Here is a 22,870-nt window from a genome sequence, read left to right as displayed (position 1 = left end):
CTTCGTACGGTCCTTTACTTGAGCACACACATATAAAACACAAGAGAGAAGTTCCTCCATAAACAGAAATTGTGTGATCTCAGTGGCTAAGAAATGACTCCACGGCGACCATTCCAACGCCTGGGATATGTTTCCTGGGGTATTGTGTGTCACCAGCTGTACAGTATGTGCGCATTGAACTTTTCAGTAAAGGCAGTGAAATGTAAGCATGTGGATAGTGGTGAAGAAGCACATAAAACGTTGCTCGTGTGTAAGATGGCAAGAACAATGCCCCTTACATGAAGTCATTAAAGATCACCGAACTCACTTTGAGCAAACAGAAGTGCTGAACAAAAATGACATACAATGTACCTTGTAGAGGCTATAGTATGGACGTATTGGAATAATTAATGTCGGGTGATGGTTTTAAAGTAATTCACGCGACATGAAAACTTTGCGGAAACGCGTCGATTTACTGGAGGCTAGTTTATCCCACGGAAGTATTCAGAGTTGACCGCGGCTGGGAGCGCGCGCGGCTGGGGATGTAGAGGCTTATCTCACTAGGGGTAAGTTAGATACTGCCTACAGGAAAATTAAAGAGACTTTTTGAGAAAAGAGAGCCATTTATATGTTTATAAAGAGCTGAGATGGAAACCCAGTTCTAAGCAAAGAAGGGAAAGCAGAAAGGTGGAAGGAGTATATAGAAGGTCTATACAAAGGCGATGTACTTGAGGACAATATTATGGAAGTGGAAGAGGATGTAGATGAAGATGAAATGGGAGATACAAGACTGTGTGAAGAGTTTGACAGAGCACTGAATGGCCTACGTCGAAACAAGGCCCCGGGAGTAGAAAACATTCCATTGGAACTACTGACGGCCTAGGGAGAGACAGTCCTGACAAAACTCTACCATCTGGTGAGCAAAATGTATGAGACAGGCGAAATGCCCTCAGACTTCAAGAAGAATATAATAATTCCAATCCCAAAGAAAGCAGGTGTTGACAAATGTGAAAATTACCGAACTATCAGTTTAATAAGTCACAGCTGCAAAATACTAATGCGAATTCTTTACAGACGAATGGAAAAACTGGTAGAAGCTGACCTCGGGGAAGATAAGTTTGGATTCCATAGAAATGTAGGAACACGTGAGGCAATACTGACCCTACGACTTATCTTAGAAAATAGATTAAGGAAAGGCAAACCGACGTTTCTAGCATTTGTAGATTTAGAGAAAGCTTTTGACAATGATGACTGGAATACTCTCTTTCAAATTCTAAAGAGCCGGCTGAAGTGGCCGTGCGGTTCAAGGCGCTGCAGTCTGGAGCCGCAAGACCGCTACGGTCGCAGGTTCGAATCCTGCCTTGGGCATGGATGTTTGTGATGTCCTTAGGTTAGTTAGGTTTAACTAGTTCTAAGTTCTAGGGGACTAATGACCTCAGCAGTTGAGTCCCATAGTGCTCAGAGCCATTTGAGCCAAATTCTAAAGGTGGCAGGGGTAAAATACAGGGAGCGAAAGACTATTTACAATTTGTACAGAAACCAGGTGGCAGTTATAAGAGTCGAGGGACATGAAAGGGAAGCAGTGGTTGGGAAGGGAGTGAGACAGGGTTGTAGCCTCTCCCCGATGTCATTCAATCTGTATATTGAGCAAGCAGTAAAGGAAACAAAAAAAAAAATTCGGAGTAGGTATTAAAATCCATGGAGAAGAAATAAAAACTTTGAGGTTCGCCGATGATATTGTCATTCTGTCAGAAACAGCAAAGGGCTTGGAAGAGCAGTTGAACGGAATGGGCAGTGTCTTGAAAGGAGGATATAAGATGAACATCAACAAAAGCAAAACGAGGATAATGGAATGTGTTCGAATTAAGTCGGGTGATGCTGAGGGAATTAGATTAGGAAATGAGACACTTAAAGTAGTAAAGGAGATTTACTATTTTGGGAGCAAAATAACTGATGATGGTCGAAGTAGAGAGGATATAAAATGTAGACTGGCAATGAAAGGGAAAGCGTTTCTGAAGAAGAGAAATTTGTTAACATTGAGTATAGATTTAAGTGTTAGGAAGTCGTTTCTGAAAGTATTTGTATGGAGTGTAGCCATGCATGGAAGTGAAACGTGGACGATAAATAGTTTAGACAAGAAGAGAATAGAAGCTTTCGAAGTGTGGTGCTACAGAAGAATGCTGAAGATTAGATGGGTAGATCACATAACCAATGAGGAGATACTGAATAGAATTGGGGAGGAGTTTGTGGCACAGCTTGACAAGGAGAAGGGATCGGTTGGTAGGAAATGTTCTGAGGCGTCAAGGGATCACAAATCTAGCATTAGAGGGCAGCGTAGAGGGTAGAAATTGTAGAGGGAGACCAAGAGATGGATAAACTAAGCAGATTCAGAAGGATGTAGGCTGCAGCAAGTACTGGGAGATGAAGAAGCTTGCACAGGGTAGAGTAACATGGAGAGCAGCATCAAACAACAACAATGAAAACATGTCGATGAATAAGGCTTCAGTGTACTCTCAGTCAGCTGGGAACCACGAGAATTTCACTGACAGGAGGTAATCTATAAATTTAGTGTACAAAACGACATCTCTCTAGAGAAGGCGTGCTGGCGTTACATCTGCATTGATGTTTTGGTCGGGTGAGAAACAAGGGAGTGTCATTGACCGAAAGGTGGCAGAAAATGCGCGGTTGCAAAAGGTCGCTCAAGGGGTTCGGTGGAGGTGGCTACAGTGTCATTTAGCTGTGTGACGCTAAAGCAAGCGCGAAGGCCGTTGGGGTAATATTATGACAGCGCAGACCGACTCGGCCGGCTGCGTGACACACACACACACACACACAGAGAGAGAGAGAGAGAGAGAGAGCGAGAGAGGGTGGGAGGGAAGGGGCGTGAGAGCGTGTTGTAGTGAGGGGGGCGGAGGTGACTAAGGCAGCAGCGGGCAAAGGCGGGGGCGGGCAAGAAGTCGTTTTTTCGTAGCGGCGTGGAGGGGACACACGAAGGGGAAGGGAGGGGTGATCACGCGCAGGACGCGTGGTTTCGGCGTGCTCGCCGCGTGCAGACCCGGTTAACTCCGCGGCCGCTCGGCTGGGCGCGTCAGTCTGCAACGGGCCGAACAGACGTACGCCCGCTGCTAGCGCCCATGCCTCGAGCCGGGAGCGACGACTTCGTCATCATCGTCAGAAGGTTCTCGCTGTCTAGGGTCGCCTACCCCATACACAGGCTTTGACACTAAGCCCCAGTCTCCTTCTCTACACCCACTCTCAACTATCAGTATTCCTCAGTTTCTCGCCGAGAGAAAGTTGCCCTCGTTATCTTGTATCAAGAAGTCATTCACCTCTCTTGTTTTTCTCACAAGTCTGTTTACAAATACCAGTACCTGAAACAACATTAGTTTTCTAGTTAGCTTTAGAAAAAAAAACGCACATCAGGAAACGAGTGTTCCTGTCGTGGAAAAGACTGAAAGGAGTCCTTAATTTTGTAAGGATTCTTTTACGATCCGCTTCGTCTTTCGTGAACAGTATTTCGTAGTACTCCTACAGTTTCCGAAACTAGTCAGCTACAATCAACAGAGATGGCTAACCACCAAGTTGCGGCGAAGAAAGTGCTGTTGACGTGCAAGGAGCTGCACAAACCGCTGGATTTCGTGCCAGGTAACCTCAACTTCCGCGTCATACGATTTTTTTCTCTTTGCTGCTTTATGCCTTTTTCCACCTCTTCAGTGGATCAATTAGTTGCATATATCGTAGAAATAGTCATATTTCAAATTATTTTCTGCATATGGTGACCGATAGCTCGTAGATATTTGAAAAAGAATGTAACTTTTAAGATCTGCCAAGAGCTGCTGATGTAATGGATCATCATCTACTACCGCTTTCAATCATTTGGCCATCATAAAATCATTTATCGTATGGCAATGTTCTTGCTGTGACGTAAGGGTTGGTTTTTACTCCACAGTCATAATTATGCCATGTAAATAATTTTATTGCGGTACGTGCATCGTGCGCAAGGTGTTAGACAGAAAATATTTTTTCATTGTTGTTTTGTAAGTGTATGCCATTTAAATTTTTATGGAGTTTGATACCATGTAAAGAATAGTTGCAAATTTAAGTAAGAATTGGTTTGCATATTCCGTTGGCTTACAACTTACTTGAACAATTAAGTGGATGAATGACGCATTTTCATGCATGACGTTCTGTGAAACTGAGTGAAAGCAGTTTTCCAGTATTTATGATACGACAGATTTCGTTCAAATATGTAACCAATAATGATCAAGGTAGCATATAGAAATTTATTTAATCAGCAGCTCGTGGCCGTTCTGAAATATCACTATTTTCAACCGTATATCACTTATAAGCATAATACGTATTTAATTCTTATTTATAACACTTGTCTGTTGTTGATGGGTGTGGTGAGACGGATTGTGCCACTACGCTTACCATGTGAAAGCGCGCAGCATATGTGATTTTTAAAATGACATGTAACTATGTTTACGAATTGTGTCACTAGAAGCTGAAAGCAGTATAATTTATTGTCGCGGACGCTTGTTTGTTCAATAACGAAAGTTATTGTGACGTTGTAAAAACGCCATAATACCGGAGGTTTGTGCATGAATAATGGATACAATGCCAGTGCCTTTAAAGGGGCTTTTGACGTGGTAATGCAGTTTACGAGATTACGAAACTTGCCGTCATATATTTACCCACAGGGTTCTGATACCTACATAAATTAAGAGAGGATGCAATCTTATCAGATATGCTAGAGAAGACGACCAGACAACAACGCCTGCCCGTTTAGCTGTCCCTTAGTCATTAAGGACCCCTGAATAAAGAGTAAGAATTAAAGCGAGGATATTTTTATGTATTAATGCAAACATATGCCTCGCAACGAAGCTGCGACTCTGTGGTCTTTCCCCTTTAACTTCAGCGCTGTTATATAAATCGATCAATAAAGCTCTAGCATTTGGAACCGCAGTTCACCACGCACTAGATACTCCAGTGGTGCATTGTTATCCGTGATAAGCAACGGCTCCCGTTATAGACATCCCTGTTGTTATTGCCATTGGTGCCCATTTGCCCCGCATTGTTGCCACATGTTGTCTTCAGTTTATTAGCGCACTGTTCTCCAAAATAACAACAATAATAATAATGGTTCTGATTGTCATCAACGTGACATAAACCTACGGATAGGAAAACGGTTACTGCGATAATAACAGACCACACGTTCAAGTAGAGTATTATCGGCCTCACTTGGCACCTACTCGCAACTGCTTAAGACTTTGTGGTAAAAGTTATAATTCAACCAGTAATGAATAAAATATCGCATTTGACAATAAAATTTGTAGCTGATACTGATGTATGGGCTAAATGATGAATTACTAAGGTGATGAATTCTGTTTCCATTTGTTGCAGGAAGCGTCAAGATGACGTGCTCAATGATGGTTTTATGCCTCGGCGTGTGGATGAGCATACAGTTCGGTTCGCAGCTGAATACAGCCGCTGCCATCAAGATCCCGGTGTCTCTGCAGTCATACCTGGGCTCTATTGCCGGTAAGTTGTTCAGTCTGATTGACACTTCTGCGTAACTATTACACCTAACCTTTCCAAATTGTTGCGAAACAATGTCGGCTCATTTGGCTAATTGTGTAACGATTGCAAAGTAAATCACATCACATTTACTTTTTGCTGTGTGATCGCCTATAATGGAATTTCCCGCATCATAGCGTGAGGTGTTATTGCCTGTTCCTTAATACGAATTGTGAATTGTCAAGGATACCTAGGAACACCTAACAAATCGAGACACACCACTTTTCTCTGCTAAAATACCTGAGCCAAGTATTTGATTTATCGCACATCTTTTTAACCAGTCATAACAATGACTTATTTAAACGCCCGCCAAAATTGGTTTCTAGAACGATATCATATAAGATGGTAGCGATATTGATGAAGATATACAGCGCCACTTTCATTTTCCACCACGCTATCGTTGTCAAGAGGAGTCAACATTGAAGTTACATGAGATCAATTTACAGCCATAGTCGAAATTGTCGATAATCGATATATAGCCGATTGAGGCTCCATGCTGGAAAACTGAATTCTTTTCGCTATTTTTTCTTGGTCCTCTCTGCTGCACAGCAAAATGTTTACTTCTTCTGGCGCCTTACAAGGTTGCAGGAGTCAATTTAAATCTGTAATTTATGGTCTATGATATAGGGATGACTGTTTTCCATGTATCAATAAGACGGAATGTGCATCAACAAGTTGGTACATGGGAAATAGTTTTCTCTTGCTTTTTGTCAGCAAGTGACACAAATGAAAAATTTAAGTACATACTTGCGTCCTTGTAAGGTAATGGAGAAACTTGGTTATGAAATCAATAGTACGTAAATTTATCCTCAGGATTTGCAAGGACAGAGTAAAAGAATGAAATAAACATGAACTAAATAAGATACAATAAACAACATACTTCTGTCTTATGTTGCTATAACTTTTTGCCCTTGATCTGCCAGTGTCTTGCACACTAACAAATAATCTCATGCAGGTTGGCCCGGGTCATCACAGCCCGGACCGGATCCGACTGATGCCATCGGCTTCGCTACTGACCACACCCGAAGACTTGGCCGCCTGGAACACAACCTCATAGCCGCTGAAGTCCAGATCAAACCCAACACCCCACTGCAGGGGCAGCTGATCGAATCCGGACAGGCTGGTCCCAACGAAGACTGGCTCGACGTCTGGGAAAGGTCCAAGGATGCTGCACTTGCCAACACCGCAGCCCAGTACCTTGCACGCGGAACCTGCAGCAGGTACTGAACAGTCAACATTCCACCTTTTCATTATCTTTTTCACACAAATGTATTCTGCTTCTTGTTCCCTCCTCACAGCTCCCATTTTATGTCATGAAAGTTGGTAGCAGCAAACTTTTCCCAAAGTTTGTGTTTACAATGACATTTTTATGGAACCTTCATGTTTCGTGATTCTAATTGCTTTGATTTTTCCTGTTTTTATCCTTCTTCTGTACTGTTTTGCCGCATCTGTATATTGTAATTCTTCCCTTATTCATTTGGCACTGCTAGATCATCTCAATAGTTGTCTTACTCATTTCTCCTCCTACTATAATCACTCCAGCTCTAATGCTTTATATTTAAAATGTTGATGATGAACAGTAGCATTGTCTAATACCTTTTCCTGTACCTGCCTCATCTACCAACAAAAGAACTGCTTCAAAACGTTTGGGGAAGAGCACAAGGGTAATTGTAGAAGAGGAGAAACGGAACGATCAGCTGCTGCGGAGCATGCTTTCCAGCCAGGGAACCACCATATTTGTTTTGAGGAGACACAAGTACTAGGGGCCAGAAATGGATATTATGAAAGGCTCTACAGGGAGGCGATTGAAATCGCTAAACACCCTAATAATTTCAATCGAAAGGAGGAGGGTATGAAATTAAATGGTATATGGATGCTGGTGTTAAAGAAGATGTGTGCCACCCATCCACGGACTGGGTGATGGCAACGGCGATCGATGGCGACGGACAGCGGCCAATTGCACTGACGTTTTCAAAACACGTGACGTCACGCTGCGGTGCGGGAGCGCGCGGACACAGAATTTAGCGGCAGTCAGTAGCGAGCCAGTGGGTGTGTTGGACCTTCCATCGAGCTACAGACCCCCTTGAAGATGTCTCCTGCAGACGGGGGCGAAACGTTGGGAAACAACACAGAATTCATCAACCAACCACGGCATAACAGCCTGGATAACTATAATGGACATGACATTTCTGGCTGTGAAAGTCTACATTTCAGTATTTCTCTATCGCCAGTCCGTGTTCCCAATCCCATTTTGTGTAGAGTTCATGTCTAAATCTTTTATCCTTCCAGTCTACACCAACCTCTTTTAAAATCTTGAGGCTGAAAAAATGAGTCGAGCTGCTTATCTAAATGGCACTTAATCTGCTTTCAGAGCAAACCCCAAGCGCGACGCTTGCCTGCGTTTCATCGCGTCAGCCGCACTGCCGTCGACGGACCTGGGTAAGCGCTGTCAGGAGCGCAGGGGCGAGACGACCCTCCTCTGTCCCCCAGATGCAAAATACCGCTCGGCTGACGGATCCTGCAACCACGCCGCCAGCGCGGATGCTCTGCAGCGTACGTGGGGGCGCGTGCACACGGCCTACCGCCGACTCCTGCCTGCCGATTATTTAGACGGTGAGCCAGCCTGACACTTCTCCTCACATACTGTCATGTTCGGCTTCAGTGCGTCTGTCTGTAGTTATAACTTCCTTTGAAATATTGCATTGCTAATATGAATGCATTTGATAATGTTCCGTGTTGTAGGTATTGCATCTGTGAGCACCATCCTGCCACACCCTCGATACATCAGCTACAACCTCGCAGGAAATGCCACCCTCCCAGAACCTGCACGCACGCTCTCTCTGGCCTTCTGGTCCCAGTTCGTGGCCCACGATATGACCCAGACACCTTTTAGCCGGATGTGTAAGTAATATTACCCACTAAGTAAAAATCATTAAGTTTCAAATACTGGAGGAACCAGTAAAATAGACTTTGTAGGGCTACTGCTCACATGTGATTACATTTGTGCAATAACTGGACTTTTATTATCATCATCATCATCATCATCTATTACAGTTTTCCATCACTGGCAGGGTATGCTTTGAACACCAGCCTCTCCATTTTCTCCTGCCGTACCCTCATCTCTCTTTCACTCTTCTGACCCACACTTCTCCTTCCTTCTTGGTGCTTTCTTCCTCTGCTTCTAATAAATTGTCCCATAGCCTTCCTCTCGGTCTTGTGCATCTTTCTACACATCCTCATCTGGTTCCCTTCATATGCCCATACCATTTTAATTTCTCTCTCTCTTGCTCTCTCTCTCTCTCTCTCTCTCTCTCTCTCTCTCTCTCTCTCTCTCTCCCTTTTTTTTCCAATCTTCCCTTGTAGAAGCTGCTCATGTGTTATCTTCCATTCCCCAATTTTCCATTTCTGTTACAAAATTTAATTTCACTTTCAGAATGCATTTTCACTCGGCAGCCAAATGTACTCTGATTTGAAACTGCTTGGCAGATCAAAACTGTGTGCCAACAATACTCAAACCCTAGATCTTTGCTTTTTGTCCTCGAGTTGCACTCAGATAGCATCGTTGTTAGAGCATTTACCCATGAAAGGCAAAGAGCGTAGATTCATTTCTTGACTTGCACATCTGTCTCTTTTCATCATTCCTTGCATTTTCCTGTGTTATGCCCTACAGGAACTTAAAATTTTCCTGTATTTTCAGCTGCTCTCCAATCAGTGTCTCATTTACTATAGTTTTGCTTTATTCTTCTTGTTATCCTCAAACTTTAAGTCCTTGGTCAGTCATTACTGCTTTCTATTTATTTGTTTACTACTCGTACTGAATCAGTGCCTATTCGACGATTACAGTGAACTACGGCAATAATGTGGCCTGCTGCCGCTCTGATGGAGGTTCCCTCAGCCCACGACACCACCACCCGTCCTGCATGGCCATGGACCTCACCGACCGGCTGCCTAACGGCGAACGCAACCAGCAGTACTGGGAAGGAGAAGTGCGCTGCATCCACTACGCGCGCTCTGCACCCGCCATGCGTCCCGACTGCCGGCTCGGCCCCCTCGAACAGGTGAGCAATAAACTCTACACGTATCTGTGCCAGAAGTTTGAACATTGCCATTGCAGTATCTTTACTGTAGCATTTGAAATGTGGCAGTGTGAGTATTAGAAACTAAATTTGTAGGATATCAGTGTTGCATTATTGTTATTGTAGTCTTTGGACCATGGCAACAGTGACATTAGAAACTAAATATCGACTTAACAAACACTGGCTTTAGGGTTTTAACAGTGATGTTATAGTATTATTACTGCAATCTTGGAAAAGTGCAACATCGATTAAATATCGACTTTTGGAGGACAAAGTAAGGGTCAGTCACTTTTATGTAAATCAGCTTTTTTTTAGGTAAATCTATTTCAGAACAAGTCTCAAAATAATGCCAGTAATTCCACTAATTCAGATTCCAAATACATAAATATCTGGTATGCAGTCATAACTAATGACTGAAGGAAACCTTAAATATCATACCAGAAGTTGAGAAGTGCTTGCTATGAATTGAACAGGTTAACAATACAGCTGAATTCTAGATTCAGGAACAAACACTTACAGAAAAGGTTCAACTTGTCTGAAAGTCACTAAAGCCAAACAAGCATTTTTCCCTTCTCAAGTGGTAAATTCCTAACATGTTGAGGCACGAGCATTTTTTTGCTTCAGAACAACATTGACAATTTTGCGACATTTCGTAAGTGGTCTGATAGTTGAATTTAACGACTTTGACACCAACTACATTTGAATATTTGATCATCATGGTCACAATTGTTAGTGGGAAATAAATTTTGTGAATAAAGGAAAATAAATAGCATATCACTTGGACAACTTGTTTCCATCTTTCGTAACTTTACACCAGCACTGCAAAGAAGTCAGTGACTACTTCCTTCGTTCGCGATATGCGAGACAAAACTTATCCCCTTTCTGGCACTGCATCAGTTCAAACAGCACTAGTGGATAGAGTTCCCTCTCCACTATCTGCAGCTCTTCGGAAAACAGTAAAGAAAAACTTCACTCATATTATGAAGCACTCATATTGTATCATGTTTTTCAACACATTTTAGGATGAACCAATAAATAAATTGTGTGGTCATTGTAAGAGCCATTGAAATTGTTGCAATTTGTGACCATTAATTTCTCAATCAAAAATTGTGCAGACAAGTTCCATTATAAGCTACATAGAAATCACTGCAACTGAGTGACTTCATCCCCTCTCATTTTAACTTGGGCACTTAAAAACAACCTGTTTTGTCTCGTCAGAGCCTTTAGCGACCCAGTGTTCTCTCCTCATTGAGAATGAGTGTAAAAATTTCAAAACTCTTTTGTTTCTGCCACAGTTGAGGCAGGCTGAGAACAGTGTGGAGAATGTGTCTAACTAACTGCTTTCACAATAACTTAACACACTATCCTGTGTCTTCTTTTACAGATGAATGCGGCCACACATTACCTCGACGGATCGGCAGTGTACGGTTCTACAGTGGCCCGTACCAGAGCACTTCGTGAGGGCACCGGAGGTCGCCTGAAGGTCCAGGTTAAGGGGGGCAACGAGAAGGGTTTCCTACCAGCTTCCAGCTCTCCCACCGAGGCCTGCCAAGTGGAGTCCGACAGTGAAGTCTGTTACCATGCAGGTGTGTATCTTACAATGACCTGCCCTCAGCTTTGCTGTAGCCATGTCATAGTCTTCATTCTTAACAGTTTCCAGTCTTGGGTTTGGTCTGCTGCAAATGCAATCCTCTCCAATGTCCTCTATTTCTTTTTTTTCCCCTCATCTTCCTCCGCATTTTAGTTCTTTCCTTTCCTTTCTTGCACTTCTTTCAGCCATTTCTCCCTCAGTCTCCTTCCTTGAAACCTCATTTCGGAAAGTTCCTTTGGCATTGCCTCTCACTCCATTCCTCTCATGTGGAATCACTGCAGTGTCAATCCTCGTGTTTTGTCTTGTACAGGCTCCTCATACATCTCTCACTCTTCCATTTCTCAACCCATCAGCTTGTATCACTCCAAATGTTCTCTTAAACTTCATTGCACTCACCTGCATTTTGCTTATATCCTTTCCCTTTATAGTCCACTTCTCTTCAGTATAACTTAAATGGTTACATTGTGCATCTTGATATACTATATTTTTGAGCTTTTGTGGCACTTACGTATTACAGACCAGACTTCCGTACATTCTGGAAAATTCTCACACTATTCTGCCTTTTTGTTCAGCACGTAATGTTTATCTCAACTTCTTCAATCACATTACCAAGATACATGAAGCTCTCAGCATTTTACAGCATCTCTCTTCTTAACAGAACTCGACTATCGAGTCTGTTCTTGATATTACTACTTTGCTCTTGTACGCCGAGAATCTCATTTCTTAACGCAGAACTTTTTCTCAACGTGAACCTAGCTCGTATCTGATCACATTCAAATAGCTTCCCATATCAGGTCATTTGCAAACAGCACTGACTTCACTTTGTTTCCTCTCAACTTCCCTGTCACAAACTGAATTGCACTGTCCACTATTGTTATAACTATCGTTACGATTACTAAGCAGTTATAAGCTATTGTAAACTCTTTACTGCTGGTTTATCAAGATTTTGCCGAACTTTCCTGTTTTTACAGTGTTCTCGCTTGTTAGTAATCTCCAAAAAATAAAAGTAATTTTCCTAATCGTCAAAAAATTGTATCTGTGGGAATCCTTGTGGGCTTATTCCATCTGGATAGTTTCTACCACACTCTTGGTCAATTTGTCTTCTTGTGATCTCATTACATGACCATTACACTTCATGATTTTAGCTGAAAAATTTAGGGAGTAAAGGTAACAACTCGCTGGCTGGTAGAGCTGCTCAAACCTCGAAGGGCACGTAAATGAGGATGAGAGCTTCGCTAGCTTTCTGGAAAGGATTTGTCAGGAAGCTAGCAAAGTTCTTGTCCCGTGCCTTCTGACAACTCAGCAACTCCACTCCTTAAATTATTTACGTTTCAACAGAACTTCCCATAACGATATTGTTTTCAGCTGTTATTTTTGCCACAGTGTTTGGTTCTTTATGAGTCTAATAGTGGTACGTTTTTTTGCATTTGTCATTCTCCTGTGTCAGGATCATTCAATGGTACCAAAATCTGTGTAGTATTTTTCTCTCGAATATCTCAAAGGCTTGATCACCTTTTTGTTAAAGTTTTTCCACGCATGTATTAGGTTATCCACAGCCACAGTACAGAGGAGCTGCAATATTTCTTGAAAACTGTCATATTGTGTGACAGAGAGATAGTAATAGATGTGCATACTCAGTGGTTCGTTTAATGCATTTTCCCGTCCTCCCTCTGCCCCGCAGGAGACTCGCGCGTCAACCAGCACCCGCACTTGGCGGCGCTGCACACGGTGTGGCTGCGCCAGCACAACCGGCTGGCCGCGCAGCTCGCTGCGCTCAACCCGCGGTGGGACGACGAGCGCCTCTTCCAGGAGGCGCGCCGCGTCGTCGTCGCGCAGATCCAGCACGTCACCTACAAGGAGTGGCTGCCGCTGCTGCTGGGTACGTACGGCACCGCCGCGCTCTGCCTCGACTCGCACCGAGCGACGGGCGTCCTTACGTTTTAGTGTAGGTGCGTCGATACGTGCAATTCCTCACTCTCATTTTTCTTTTGTAAATTCAGGCAAGACGTACATCAAGAAGATGAACCTCGAAGTGAGGAACAGCGGGTTCAGCAAGCAGTTCGACACGAACGTGGACCCCTCCGTCACCAACAGCTTTGCGACGGCAGCCATGCGATTTGTGCACTCACTCGTGGACGGGGAACTGAGGTGAGCTTTCCACTTTTTGTTCTTTGAGGTCTTTTATGTATTTTAAACGCTACCTCCCGTGTACTCGACACTTTTTATATCGGGGCACTACGCAGTGCTTTTAACCCTGTGGTGCATCAATTTCACTGCAGTGGACAACTTTTAATGGTCAGTTCTCTGGCTCTGGCTCCAAATGCATACAGGACGCAACACCAGTAGGGAGTGCCCATTGCTGTGAACTGTGTACATTTGCAGTCTCGGGACTGATTGTAAATGCCAAAGAAGCTGTAATGGACGCTATGCACCACAGGGTTAACTTACTGACAATGCTGTTTGCCTGCTAAGAAATTTGCACAGATGGCAGCTTAGTATGTTTACCACCTGTTTGAGCCAAGCAAACAAAGCGAAATGTGCTATTGACAAAATATAAAGTAATGAAGCCTGTTTTGCAGCCAAGACTCTTTATCTCTTCGGAACACTTATCACTGATTGCCGTATCATCCCGTCATGAATTGGAAAAAGTTCTAAAATAAAATGAACTGGACTGAGATACGGTAGTTCCTGCATGATGGAATTTTGAAGCTTTATTGTTCACAACATTCATTTAAGACTGTGCAGTACATACACTACTGGCCATTAAAATTGCTACACAAAGAAGTAATGCAGATGGTAAACGAGTATTCATTGGACAAATATATTACACTAGAACTGACATGAGATTACCTTTTTACGCAATTTGGTTGAATAAACCTAAGAAATCAGTACTCAGAACAACCACCTCTGGCTGTAATAACAGACTTGATACGCCTGGGCATTGAGTCAAACAGAGCTTGGATGGCGTGTACAGGTACAGCTCCCCATGCAGCTGACGAATACCCGCTTCCAATGTGCGTTCACTGCGATGTCGCCAAACACGGATGCGACCATCATGATGCTGTAAACAGAACCTGGATTCATCCAAAAAAATGACGTTTTACCGTTCGTGCACCCAGGTTCGTCGTTAAAGAGGACACCATCGCGGGCACTCCTGTCTGTGGTGCAGCGTCAAGGGTAACCGCAGCCACACTCTCCGAGCTGATAGTCCATGCTGCTGCAAACGTCGAACTGTTCGTGCAGGTGGTTGTTGTCTTGCAAACGTCCCCATCTGTTGACTCAGGGATCGAGACGTGGCTGCACGATCTGTTACAGCCGTGCGGATAAGATGCCTGTCAACTCGACTGCTAGTGATACGACGACCCTGGGATCCAGCATTCCATATTACCCTCCTGAACCCACCGATTCCAAATTCTGCTGACAGTCGTTGGATCTTGACCAACCCGAGCAGCAATGTTGTGATACGATAAACCGCAATCGCGATAGGCTGCAATCTGACCTTTATCAAAGTCGGAATTGTGACGGTACGCATTTCTCCTCCTTACATGAGGCAGCACAACATCATTTCACCAGGCAATGCCGGTCAATTGCTGTTTGTGTATGAGAAATTGGTTGGAAACTTTCCTCATATCAGCACGTTGTAGGTGTCGCCATCAGTGCCAGCCTTGTGTGAATGCTCTGAAAAGCTAATCATTTGCATATCACAGCACCTTATTCCTGTCAGTTAAATTTAGTGTCTGTAGCACATCATCTTTGTTGCGTAGAAATTTTAATGGCCAGTAGTGTAAAAGTTTCCCATTCCAGTACAATAGTTGACACTCATATTGACATGTAAATGTCTTTGGGTTTTGTCTGTAGTCTAAGGCCAGTGTTTGTGTTACACAGACTGATAGCTGAGAACCGTTCGGTCGCCGCACGCCACGAGCTGCACGAGCACTTCAACCGGCCGGCGCTGGTCGAGTCGGAGGACGGCCTCGACAGCCTGCTGAGGGGCATGGCCACGCAGGAGGCCCACCGCAGGGATCTGCACTTCTCTCACTCGGTAAGTGTGGCTTCCCTCCTGCACCACTATTACAACAGCAAGCCTAATTTCTTCCACTTTCTCCCGACGTGTCGGTTCTCACAATAACTGGATATAGTTCAAGCAGGTCAGTGTTGCTCACTAGGCAAGTCTTTGCTGCACAGCAGTTATCAGACTGATTTTGAATTTCGTGGCGAATGTATTGAGCCTGTAAAAATTGTTTGAATGAGGTCAAGTCCACCTACAGTGCCTTTATTTTATTATGCCCTGTTGCAGTTCATTGTGCTTGAAAATTGCATTATGGAGAAACTTCAATAGCATATAGTAAATTATAGTTCACCATAGGCAGACATGAAATGTTAAGATAATGAAATTGACTGATCGTGATCATTTCCACTTCGTCACATGTCATATTACTCATTGCTGATTGTTGTGACCCCACAAATAGAGCATCTTCATTTTGCTTATGGCTGTCAGATATAATTTTATTTAATGTAATTGCAATTTCGAGTATTACTCATTTCCTTCCAGAGATACAACTATGCTTACAGCTACAAATGTAACCGCCAGTCCAAACAACAAGAAAGTACGAACAGTGTCCAAGTCATTAGTTACATGACACATCACAAAATCAGACAAAAACAAGACAGTAGCATTTTTTTTTTATTTGTTTGGTACCACTTGACAATGAGAAACGTGTTACTGTAGTGACTTTTACCTGATTTTGAGATTATTTGCCAACCTTACCAAAAAATGGAAGAGAACTCTTCCTTGCACAAGACATCATCTTTAGTTTTATTTTCACCTTATCACTTGGACATCTCTTGTATTTACTGCATGTTTAGACTAATGGCTATGTTTATGCCTGTGCGCACATTTGCATTTGAGATCTCTGCCGGAAGATAAGTAATACTCAGAATTGAATTTGATTTGACTGTGATAAGTGGAGATTACAATGTTTAACAATTTTATGAAGACCATGGACCCTTCCAGCATAAACTGTCTCATTTTGGTCATTGCTGAAGGAGAAGGGAAAGGGACTGTCCCTGCCGTACATTCAGACAGTTTCTCCCCTTCGCCCCCAAAAAAGAATTTTTTTTTCTTTCCCTCAGAGTTCATATGGTTAGCTTCTATCACTGACACTGGTAAAGCTATGTCAAGCACACTGTAATACCAAACTAATAATATCAACCCTGCAAGTCATACACAGGAACTCACTGAAACAACTTTACTTTATCCTGCAAATGTGATGTGGCTAAACAAAAATTTAATCCAGTGTGAGAGGTCATTATACAACTGATTTCGTTCTTTCTGTTCCAGGTTTTGAAAAACCTCTTCCGCAACGACGGCAGCTACGGCTTGGACGTCCTGAGTCTGGATATCCAGCGTGGACGTGACCACGGGCTTCCCGGTTACAACGCATTCAGAGAGCGGTGTGGTCTCCCAAAAGTCACAGACTTCTCTGGATTTGCTGACTACATGCCACAAGAGGTGAGCCTTCCATCCACCCAGCAACATCAAATGTGGTTTTGCTGTGTTGAAATTTTTGTGTGAGGTGCAGTGAAAGGTACATGTAATTTTGTAAAACACAAAGTAATTGGAAATAATTAGTGGGCCTTTGATAAAGCGATTTTTTGGTGGATAAAAGTTAGGAAACTGCATTGTCTGTGTGGCTTTTAGGTTCCATCCTTCTGCTTCCACTGCAACTTCTTTATTTTACCTCAAAGAACAGGACATGTTTCAGATTTGTGTACACTTTCAGCTGTCTTCTACATAAAAAGTAACAGACCTGTTATTTAGTCTGAACATACTCTGATCTTTTACATCATGCGTTTCACATTTTTATGTGGGAGACAGTTGAAAGTGGACGCAAGTCTGAAATGTGTAGTTTACTTTGAAATAAAAGAAATAAATTGTAGTAGAGAGGCAAGGATGGTGGTATTCAATAAGTGCTCTACATGTGTTAACACTAGACACTGATTGCATTAATAGTCAAGTAATGAAATGATAGAAAGTGCTACAGACTTGGAAGTTTAAAATAAATACAACATAGCGGTACAGGTAGACAGTAGATGGGAATCGTGTGTTGATAACAGATTATCTGGTGCTTTCGAACTGTCATATTTTGGAAATACATTGCAAACACTGGCTGACGTGCGAGAGGGTGGTGATTGATACCTCTGTGGTTTGTGCCGTGCAGGTCGTGTCAAAGCTGAGGGAGCTCTACAGCTCTCCGGACGAAGTGGATTTGGTGGTTGGAGGCTTGGCCGAGCACCCGGCGTCTGACGACTCCCTGCTGGGCCCCACATTCCGCTGCATTGTCGCTGAGCAGATGGGGCGTACCAGGAGGGGAGACGCCTTTTTCTACGATCTCTCAGGAAGGCAGTCATCATTCACTGCCGGTAAATATATTTCAGCTCTGATGTCTCTTTTATTCTAATTGCTGGCATGAATATTCATGTTTGTATTTTGTAAACATAATGATGTACAATAACATTTCACTTATTTGAGCTCGAATAGGCTCCTCATCCAAAAGTGTTTGGATTTATTCGCTCACAGTAAATCTGTTTATTTTCTTTATTTATTATTTTCCTAAAGGTGGTAATAAGAAACATATCAGACCCAACACAGGGAATGTATATTAAGTATTCCCTAAAGAGGAAACAAGTTTTGAAATATTTGAGATGTGGCAGTATTATAGCATCATTCTCAGTTGCTGTTACACATTTTGTGTTTGCTGAATTAATGCTGGAAATTGCTAGTTATCGACTACTAATAAACTAGGGGTCTGGAATAAGACAATAGCAAATGTCACAAAAAGGATCTTTAATCTGTTGCATACATTTTAACATTTGGGTACTGTCTTGCTGTTCATATCTGTCTCAGTATGTGTATGCACTAGCACAGAAAATGTGTTTCTTTAGAATCAAGAAATTTAATATAAATTACCAGCCCGTAAAGATACAAGAAGTTTCTACATACTATTTAGCAGAAGGTTTGGATGCAAACAAAAGTTTATAGAAAAAAATATTTTCCGGAATCTGCTATGCTGAAAGAAATAGGAAAGAATTTAACAAGATGAGATAAATTTGGGATTAAACAGTAAGGGAAGGAAGACTATAACTTGATGTCTCATCATTGTTGGAGATGGAACATTAGTTTGTGTCGGATGAATATGATGTGAAAAAAGGTGGTTAGGGCTACTTAGTTAAACAGTCGGCATTCTGTTGCAAAGATTTGATGAAATCACAAAGGAAAACAATATCAGGAAAATAGGATGGTTACTTGATCTCCACATTCAATGTATTTAAGCAAGCATCAACTAGGTCCTAACTCATAGTGTTTCTAAAAGCATTTATGTGTATCTTTGGAGTTCAACTATACGTAAGAGAATAATTTGATTGCAGTTTGAGAAAAGCTATTATACCATCATAACTACCAAATTTTAAGTTTCCTTGAGAAAAGCACAGCCCACTGAATCACTCTTTTGATTGGTTGTATTTGTTTCAATTATAGACCAGCTGTGTGAGATTCGCAAAACCTCACTTGCCAGAATCCTCTGTGATAACAGTGATGGAGTGCAGCAGATACAGGCTGATGTCTTCCACAAGCCGTCAGAAAGGTAAGTTACTATCTCACAAAAATTTGGAAATAGAAGCTAACTGCATAATGAGTTAGTCACCTTCACGTAAATAGTGTGTATCAGGCCACAGAGCCAAATTAGCAGCCGTAAGTCATTGCAGGACAATAAAAATAGTTCTAGATACAGGAGACATCAGTATCCTATCATTTCTACTACAGCCACTCAGCACAGATTTGACAGAATGTGCACTTACCATCGCTGATGTTTGCCAGTTTCTCACACAGTTCAAATCTGGGACACACTGAATGCACAGTTGTTCTTCATGTGCTGCAGTCCCAATTTTTGCCAGGTAGACATGAGAATTGTCATGTTGGAAGATAGATAGTGATTTTTACATGATAGTCAAGCAGAGAAAAGCAGTTGCCTAACAGATCAGGGTGACTGCTTCTTTTTGAGTCACTTGTCATTTCACCCAAAGAACTTATATTTTGCATGATTAAAACATCATCAGACCATCAAAAATTATTTGTGTTGGTCACCAACCCTGGTGTGATGCAGTTTTCCATGCAAGTCACTTGCCAGCTATTCTCTCAACTTCAATAGTCTGTCTTGTATACTCATATTTATCATACAGTTGTCTCCTTCCTTCATCCCTTGAGGTTCAGTTTTCAGCAATGACTTGATCTCGCAATATGTGCCCCAACTATTGTTTCTTTGATTCCCTGTCTTCCTTATTAGGCCAACAAACTACCTACCAGCTTTAGAATGTATTGATTCTGGAAGCCATCATGAGATCCATACAACACACAACAGTCATGCATGTACAAAAGATGTGCTTTGTTTGGTCAATCTTCTGTCTGTGATCCACATTCCATTTTTTGCATCTTCTTTGCAGTGAGTCGGAATCTTTGTGTGCAGAAGTCAATGTGGTGCTCTTATGTGAAGCTATGTATCAAATATTCATGCAACACAGGTTCCTCTGTAGAGTTAATTTGGAAATAAGTTGAGGAGGACTGATCTTTACATCTTGAAACAATTCATTGTAGAAAAGCAATTTTTAACCACATTGTCAATCATAAATCTGCTTTCTTCTGAAATTTTTCTTTCATCAGGTTCTGTTTGCAAAAGGTAGTTGATTGTAGTGTGAGTCACTGCAAATTTGCAGAAAACAAATTACAAAATTTAAAAAGTAAAAAAAGAAAATGTTAAGAAACCAAAACAATTAGTAATACTATATACGGGTAATTGCAGTGCAAGGCTTTAAACTGTATACAATAAAAGGAAAGTATTATAAGGAAGACTTTCAGACTAGGTTCAAAGTTTGTCAATCACATTTTTCAGTTCTCCTGGAAGTCTACTAAAAATGAAATCTGTAGAATAGTGGAGACCTCCCTATACAATGGTGAAACCTATGTTACCTAAGTGAAAATCATTTTTCTGTCTTTATGTTCACTGAGTGAATGCAACAGGTCCTTTTGAATGAGTCTGTATTGCTAATCTAGTCCTCTGGATCATCTTTTGACATGAGTTCCTTGTAAATGAATGCCTATCATTATTAATTAAATCTTTAGGACAGTGCACATTGCTACATTCCTTACCAGAATGCCCAGAGACAATTTTGTACCATGCTGCCAACATTGCACGACAGCATTATTGTCCTTTGTTACACACAGCAAACAAAACAGTGAATATACTCTAAGATGTGAACATTAGGTCTCCGTTTCGAATGTAACCGTATCACCTCAGTCTATGCCATGTATGGATAAACGACGTAATTATTAGCTTTAATTCACCATGTGACTAGTGTTTTGCTTGGTGAGTTTGAAACTTATTGTATTTGGTGCCATTTGGCCCCTAATAAAAACTAATTTTTGTTTTTATTTCTTTAAACAGTAATCCACTGAAGCAGTGCACTGATACTGAGGCAATCCCACAACTGGATTTGTCCGCATGGAAAGAAAACGAGAATACCGTGTGAACTGCGACATGTTCGCAAAACGACTGAATTTTGACAATGCACACAGAGACATTTATTTATTGTGCAGATCCTTTATAAAAGACTCTTAATGACATAAAAGACTGCATCAAGAAACTCATCTGATGAAAAATATTTTTGTACACTGATTAATTTGTGCCATTACCATAGCTGTATTCGTTTTCTGAGCCAGACAGGCGAAGAAAAGTAGATTTTGAATGTGTGTTACTCATAGAGTGGCACAGTGTGTCAAAATAGTGCACAAGGACATTGCGTGTGTTGCACACTTTCTTTGCATATTTAATTTTGTTTGTGTGAGGACTATGTGTGTATAGGATGGCTCATTGATTCCAAGAAAATTGTGTTTTTGAGTGGAGACCTGAGGAGAATAGCAATATTGATCTCAGTGCAATAATATATATTAGCTGTTAATTACATTTACTTGAACCATAACTTATCATAACAGTTTGAAATGTGTGGGCCATGTTGCTCTTCAAGTAAAATGTAAGAGACAAGAGGTCTCTTCCAACAAATTTATGTCCATTTGGACCGCTGTCATTTGGTGCTTAAAAATACTCCTAAACTAGAATTTTATATTGGTGGTGCAGATCACTCTTAAACATTGGGCTTGTTTTGGGACAAGAGTAAATGTCTAAAACTGTTTTGTAATGAACACTTAGTATGTTGTCTGTTTTTTGGAATATGTTCATGTTTCATGACTAGTCATTGTAACAGGAAAAGTTGTTTTTTACATAGTGTTTGATTTTAAAAGGAAAATTTAAAAATTATTTTTAATTTTTTAAAAGTCAAAACAAACTCATTGTTTTCCTTGCACAACAATAAAATTTCATTTTAGAAATAAAAGTTTTCCACCATTTTTAGCAGTCTCATATCTCATATAATCATGAGCCAGCTACATTCCATCACAGTGTCTTTTGTATCCAAAGAAAATAAACTTCATGTCATGTATCTCTGCTGTACATGTTAGTGTTGTATTTACATGTAAATTTTTATAGTTTTTTAATATAAAATAATTAAAAAACACTGATATTAAAGTATTCATGTTATATAAAAATGAAGTTTTATTATTTATTTCTGATCCTTCCTAAAACATTAAAACAAATATTATGTTGAATCCTCATCCTGTTCCTTTTATAAAACTGCACCAGTGTGCTACACCTCAGTGAAGACAATGCCAGAACTGTAAAGCTCTTAAGGAATGACCAGTAGAGATCTGAGTTTCCTACACCAGATTAAAACTCTATACAGGACCCAGCTGTGTGAGGATAATTTCCACTGACGTAACCACCAGGCTGTGTGACTATTTCTCATGAGTGGACTCCACACTACTCTGCTTTCTACAAACAATCCTAAAATGAGGTGCTTGCTGGCAGGACTGTTTGTTCACATTTCTGTAAAGTGTGAAATGAACCACACATTGCTGAGGTTAAGGAAATTTGTGGTAAGATCTTATGGGACCAAACTGCTGAGGTCATCGGGCCGTAAGCCTGCACACTACTTAAAACTAACTTACGCTATGGACAATAGAGACACTGATGCCCGAGGGAAGACTCGAACCTCCGACGCGGGGAGCTGCACAGACTGTGACGAGGCTCCTCAGAGGTTAAGTTTATATGTTTATCTTAACACATTAATGATATAGTTTATAAGGTTGCTGTTATTATTTAATTGTCAGCTACACAAATTTCACCAAAAGCCAGAAGACATACATTTTGTTTTTGCTACATGCTTGCATTTAAGCTGGGGCCCAGTGGCAAGTTATACTTAAGATAACTTAAATTTCATCTGCTCATCCCTAAGAACTTGAGGCAATATGTCCACAACTGACAAGAATCAACAATGAACTATTCTAAAATAAAGAACAGCTGCCTTAAGTCACCATTGTGATTTTATTGAACATGAAACAAATCAATCCATAAAAGACTTAGACGTCAAAACTGTCAATGAACAGCAAGAATGCAAGTTTTACATTTACAGGAAGCCAATGTGCACTGATACAGCAATAAATGTCATTGTGCCATCCAAATAGGCACAAGTATGCTCGCCA

At 41.5% G+C, this 22,870-nt stretch overlaps 1 protein-coding gene across 1 annotated transcript in view; it reads left to right on the top strand.

The window, feature by feature from the left end:
* The window catches only part of LOC124552229 (peroxidase-like), a 339,571-nt gene extending 317,690 nt beyond the window's left edge, over positions 1-21,881 (top strand). Inside the window, exons 5-17 of the mRNA XM_047126501.1 lie at positions 5,383-5,520; positions 6,512-6,776; positions 7,928-8,169; positions 8,299-8,457; positions 9,400-9,614; positions 11,017-11,218; positions 12,905-13,102; positions 13,224-13,371; positions 15,109-15,265; positions 16,565-16,735; positions 17,445-17,646; positions 18,761-18,866; positions 20,721-21,881. Of these exons, the coding sequence (XP_046982457.1) occupies positions 5,394-5,520; positions 6,512-6,776; positions 7,928-8,169; positions 8,299-8,457; positions 9,400-9,614; positions 11,017-11,218; positions 12,905-13,102; positions 13,224-13,371; positions 15,109-15,265; positions 16,565-16,735; positions 17,445-17,646; positions 18,761-18,866; positions 20,721-20,805 (2,277 nt within the window). The 5' untranslated portion in view covers positions 5,383-5,393 and the 3' untranslated portion in view covers positions 20,806-21,881. The remainder of the gene's footprint in view (positions 1-5,382; positions 5,521-6,511; positions 6,777-7,927; positions 8,170-8,298; positions 8,458-9,399; positions 9,615-11,016; positions 11,219-12,904; positions 13,103-13,223; positions 13,372-15,108; positions 15,266-16,564; positions 16,736-17,444; positions 17,647-18,760; positions 18,867-20,720) is intronic.
* Positions 21,882-22,870: the final 989 nt, after the last annotated feature.

The sequence above is a fragment of the Schistocerca americana genome, chromosome 10, assembly GCF_021461395.2.
Source record: "Schistocerca americana isolate TAMUIC-IGC-003095 chromosome 10, iqSchAmer2.1, whole genome shotgun sequence".
In the NCBI taxonomy this organism is placed as follows: domain Eukaryota; kingdom Metazoa; phylum Arthropoda; class Insecta; order Orthoptera; family Acrididae; genus Schistocerca; species Schistocerca americana.
This window is presented reverse-complemented; position numbering and strand designations above follow the sequence as displayed.